At 67.0% G+C, this 4,174-nt stretch overlaps 3 protein-coding genes across 3 annotated transcripts in view; 2 read left to right on the top strand and 1 right to left on the bottom strand.

The window, feature by feature from the left end:
• PFL1_06298 (uncharacterized protein) overlaps positions 1-795 on the top strand; it is a gene marked incomplete at both ends in the record, with an annotated part of 1,726 nt that extends 931 nt beyond the window's left edge. Inside the window, 3 exons of the mRNA XM_007883839.1 lie at positions 29-185; positions 287-346; positions 455-795. Coding sequence (XP_007882030.1) covers positions 29-185; positions 287-346; positions 455-795 — 558 coding nt within the window. The remainder of the gene's footprint in view (positions 1-28; positions 186-286; positions 347-454) is intronic.
• A 384-nt stretch (positions 796-1,179) lies between these two features.
• On the bottom strand, positions 1,180-1,818 carry PFL1_06297 (uncharacterized protein; the record flags this gene model as incomplete). The annotated part of the gene is made up of 3 exons (XM_007883838.1): positions 1,180-1,272; positions 1,391-1,591; positions 1,708-1,818. 3 exons carry the CDS (start codon positions 1,816-1,818, stop codon positions 1,180-1,182), a joined length of 405 nt encoding a protein of 134 aa, XP_007882029.1.
• Positions 1,819-2,348: 530 nt separating this feature from the next.
• PFL1_06296 (uncharacterized protein) overlaps positions 2,349-4,174 on the top strand; it is a gene marked incomplete at both ends in the record, with an annotated part of 5,999 nt that continues 4,173 nt past the window's right edge. The window contains 2 exons of the mRNA XM_007883837.1: positions 2,349-3,433; positions 3,533-4,079. Coding sequence (XP_007882028.1) covers positions 2,349-3,433; positions 3,533-4,079 — 1,632 coding nt within the window. The remainder of the gene's footprint in view (positions 3,434-3,532; positions 4,080-4,174) is intronic.

The raw sequence follows: 4,174 nt of genomic DNA, 5'->3' as shown, positions 1-4,174 counted from the left end.
CGCCGTCCGTTGCGCACGCCATCCGCAGCCACAGATCCCGCTGCTGTACCCGCCCTCGCTGCTGAAGCCGGAGCCGCTGATCGCGTCGCTCAAGAATCTCACCGACCAGCGGACGCCGCACCACTACAAGAGGTTCTGGGTCTGCGTCGTCGGGATGCCCTTCACCATCCCCTTTGCCCTGATCCGTGAGTCTTGCGCCGCCTCCCTACGAACGCTGATCGTTTCCCGATGGCAAGTCTGACCCCCCTCTTCCGGTCTCGTCTCCTGCACTCTGCCTGCACCGCAGCCGTCGTTCCCAACCTGCCCTTTTTCTACCTCGTCTATCGGGCCTGGAGCCACTGGCAAGGTGAGTGGCCACGCTGCTTGGGCGGTTCGGATCGCAGTATGCTCATACCTCGTCACTCGCGCTCGTGCCATCCTTCGTCTTGCTGTTGACTGGCCCACGCTACGGTAGCCTACAAGTCGTCGGCGTTCCTCTCCGGGTTGATCGCGCAGAACCGGCTCGTGGCCCAGCAAAGCCCCGAGCTCGACTCAATCTACGCGGAAGCGGCGCCGCCTCCTGCCGAGCCGGCAGCGTCGTCGAGGGAAGAGGGCAAGAAGGCCAGCGAGAGCCGGCCGAGCGACGACGACGAGAGGATGCTGCTCAAGCGGCACCACATTGAGCTGCTCATGGGCCGGCTGGAGCTGCCCGAATCGTGCAAGGCCGACCTGCGCCGGGCGCGGTTGCAGGTGGAGCGGAGCATGCTCGATGGCAAGCTCGAGGAGCTCGAGAGCAATTCGGCCGGCCTCAAGTGAGTCAGACCAGAGCGAGGGAAACGGTCGCCTATTGGGAGCGCGCCTGGTCCCCGCGCCCCCTTGCACGCAGTGGCGACGGCGAGGCTGGCACGGGCCGACTGTGGCGATGACACCACGGTCACCGGCGAGAGCGCCGAGTGCCGCTGGTGGTCGACAAACTCTGGCCCAGCATGCTACAGCGACATGAGCCGCCATGAGCAAGAGTCACGCTCTTCACTCTGCCCGACACCCGCCACTCGCTCTGCCCCCCCGCCATCACCCCGGACGCGCACGCATTGCCCTGTACACTATCATCAGCAGCAGCACCTCGAGGCTGAAGGGAATCCCTAGAATTGCATCATCGGACCACGCGTTGTCGAGGGCGGCTCGCCGGCCGGACGGGGTCTAGAAGGTGAGGGAGCCGAGGGTAAAGGTGCCGTTGGGACCGTCGCGACGGATCTCCTGGGACGAAGCAAAGTCGATGCTCGGGTCGATTGGCTGTCAGTGGAAGGGGAGAGAGGGGAGGCAGGGAGAGAGGGGCAATCAGAGGGGTGAGGGGGAGGTCAGTCGGTCGCATGCCTGGGCGACGCGCGAGTGCGGACCGGGGCGTACGCACGCCGTAGATGTGACCAAAGAAGGTGCCGATGGCCGGGTCAAACTGGAGGCGGGCGGGGACGTCGCGCTGTCGATCAAGCTGGGAGCGCGGGAGGGCGTAGATGTGGAGCACGTCGCCGACGCCGCTCGAGGGGCCAAAGAAGCGCTCGAGGGTGCCCGGCAGCTGGTCTGCGCTCGAGAGGTGGATGAAGCCGTCCTTGCGCTGGTCCGGCGAGGTGGGGGGGGGGGGGGGGGGAGGGGGTGGCGGTGTGTCAGAGAGTCTGAGTATCAGTACGGAAGCGGAACAAGCCCGCGGGGCGTTGGGGAAGGGCAACCTACGTCGAGCGAGGTGCCGGTCCAGCCTGTTGGAGGCATGGCGTCGACCTCTGCCGGCGTGAGGATCTTATAGAGGACGGTGCAGGCCGTTGGATCGCGCTGCTGGTTCGTCATGGTGGAGACGTCGCAGTGGGTGGTGGTGGTGGTGGTGGTCGTCGTCGTGGTGGTCAAAGCGGGCCGGCGTCGTCAGGGTACACCCCGCTCAGCCTCATGGCCGCGCCCCGTTTATCGGAACAAGAGGCGGCGGCGGAGGCGGCGGCGGAGGCGGCTTCGGCCCGCCTTCCGACCCGAATGGGAGGCGAGGGTGATCGATGCGTGCATGCGGGCAGCAGCAGACGAGGCGGCAGAGTGGGTGGAGGGGGCCCACAAGGGCGCCCGCACCTCGTTCCTCGTTGCCTGCCTCGGCCAACGCCCGTTGCCGGCAGCCAAACCTTCTTTGGCACCGCCCTGCTGCTCAGCATCATATCGATCCATCACTAGCTATCCCTCACCACGGCTCGCTCCCGGTCTCGCTCACTCTGCTCACATACAGCCTCAACCCCTGTGTCGACGCCCCGAGACCGCTCCCGCGCCCACGCCCGCGCCCGACCACCGACAGGCTCTGCTGCGCACGCCGAGCTGCTCTCTCTCGCCTCTGCTCCGCCATGGAGCAGCCCCTGTTTGCCCACACGGGCGCATACAACGATGCCGTCGCCGCGCTCCGACGCCCGGGTGCAGCCGACCCCGTCGACCCGGCCAGCCTGCTCAGCCGCGATGCCACCACCACCATCGTCGACCGCTTCCTCGCCCCCCTCAGCCGCTTCACGCCCTCGGACCTCGCCAGGCAGCAGGTCCACTGGCCACGCACACCCCACACCCAGTCCATGCTCTGGGCCGAACCCTCCGTCAGCCTCACCTCGCTCGACTTTGTCCGCGCAGGCCTCGAGGGCCGCATCGTCGGCTACAAGGAGCTATCCCACCCGCGCGACCCCCTCCTCGACCCGAGAAACTCGACCTCGCTCGCCCGCAAGCCCGCCACCGCCACCAACTTTGTCAGGGGAAAGAGCGCCTTCGTCCCCTTTGCCCCGGGCGGTCTCGAGGATGAGGTCATCGCACCCCACGACCCGCAAGAGGCAGACGAGCGCATCGAGACAGAGGTGCAGCAGATGGAGGACGCCCTGCGCTCGGGGAGGGGGTTGCGCGACCACGCCCCAGGCCTCAGCCGCCCCTACGAGGACCCCGAGGCGTCGGCGGCCGACGATGGCGACGACGACGACGACGTCGAGATCGGCGAGGTCGATGCCATCACCGGCATGACACCCCTTCCCATTTACCGCCCGTCCAACGAGGCCGGACCGTCTCGCCTCTCGTCCGCACTCTCGTCGTCGTCGTCGCAGCAGCAGCAGCCTGGTGCGCACGGCTCGTCCGCTGCTGGCCGCGAGCAGGACGCCGAGCTCGATGAGCTGCTGCCCATGGAACGCCCGCGCCCCCTCCTCCAGAAGCGCGCCGCAAAGGTCGACGCCAAGCGCGACTGGGCCCACGTCGTCGACGTCAACCAGTCGCTCACCAACTTCAAGGAGCTCGTCCCCGAAATGGCCCACTCGTTCCCCTTTGAGCTTGACACGTTCCAGAAGGAGGCCGTCTACCACCTCGAGCAGGGCGACAGCGTCTTTGTCGCCGCCCACACCTCGGCAGGAAAGACGGTCGTGGCCGAGTACGCCATCGCGCTGGCGCAGAAGCACATGACGCGGTGAGTTGAGCGGCGATATCCACCCTCGGCGGACGACGAGTAGGCGGAACAAGACGCACTGACGTGTGTCGTCAACCATGCATCCTCTTCGCCCCACAGCTGCATCTACACCTCGCCCATCAAGGCGCTCTCGAACCAAAAGTACCGCGACTTTAAGCAGACGTTTGGCGCGCAGAACGTCGGCATCCTCACGGGCGACGTCCAGATCAACCCCGAGGCGCCGTGCCTGATCATGACGACCGAGATCCTGCGCAGCATGCTCTACCGCGGCGCCGACCTCATCCGCGACGTCGAATTCGTCATCTTCGACGAGGTGCACTACGTCAACGACACCGAGCGCGGCGTCGTGTGGGAGGAGGTCATCATCCTCTGCCCGCAGCACATCAACATGATCCTCCTCTCGGCCACCGTGCCCAACACCAAGGAGTTCGCCGACTGGGTCGGGCGCACCAAGAAAAAGGACATCTACGTCATCAGCACGCCCAAGCGCCCCGTCCCGCTCGAGCACTTCCTGTACGCCGGAAAGGAGATTTTCAAGATCGTCGATGCCCAGGCCCAGTTCCTCGGTGGCGGCCTCAAGGACGCCGGAGAGGCGCTCAAGCGCAAGCAGGAAAAGGAGAGGGAGGCCGCGGGCCTTCCGCCGCCCGTGCGCGGCGGCGGACGGGGCGGCGCCAGGGGCGGCGCCAGCGGGTCCAACAGCCGCGGCGGTGCGCGTGGCGCCATGACGCCCGCCCGAGGAGC

The sequence above is a fragment of the Pseudozyma flocculosa genome (assembly GCF_000417875.1).
Source record: "Pseudozyma flocculosa PF-1 unplaced genomic scaffold scaffold00025, whole genome shotgun sequence".
In the NCBI taxonomy this organism is placed as follows: domain Eukaryota; kingdom Fungi; phylum Basidiomycota; class Ustilaginomycetes; order Ustilaginales; family Ustilaginaceae; genus Pseudozyma; species Pseudozyma flocculosa.
This window is presented reverse-complemented; position numbering and strand designations above follow the sequence as displayed.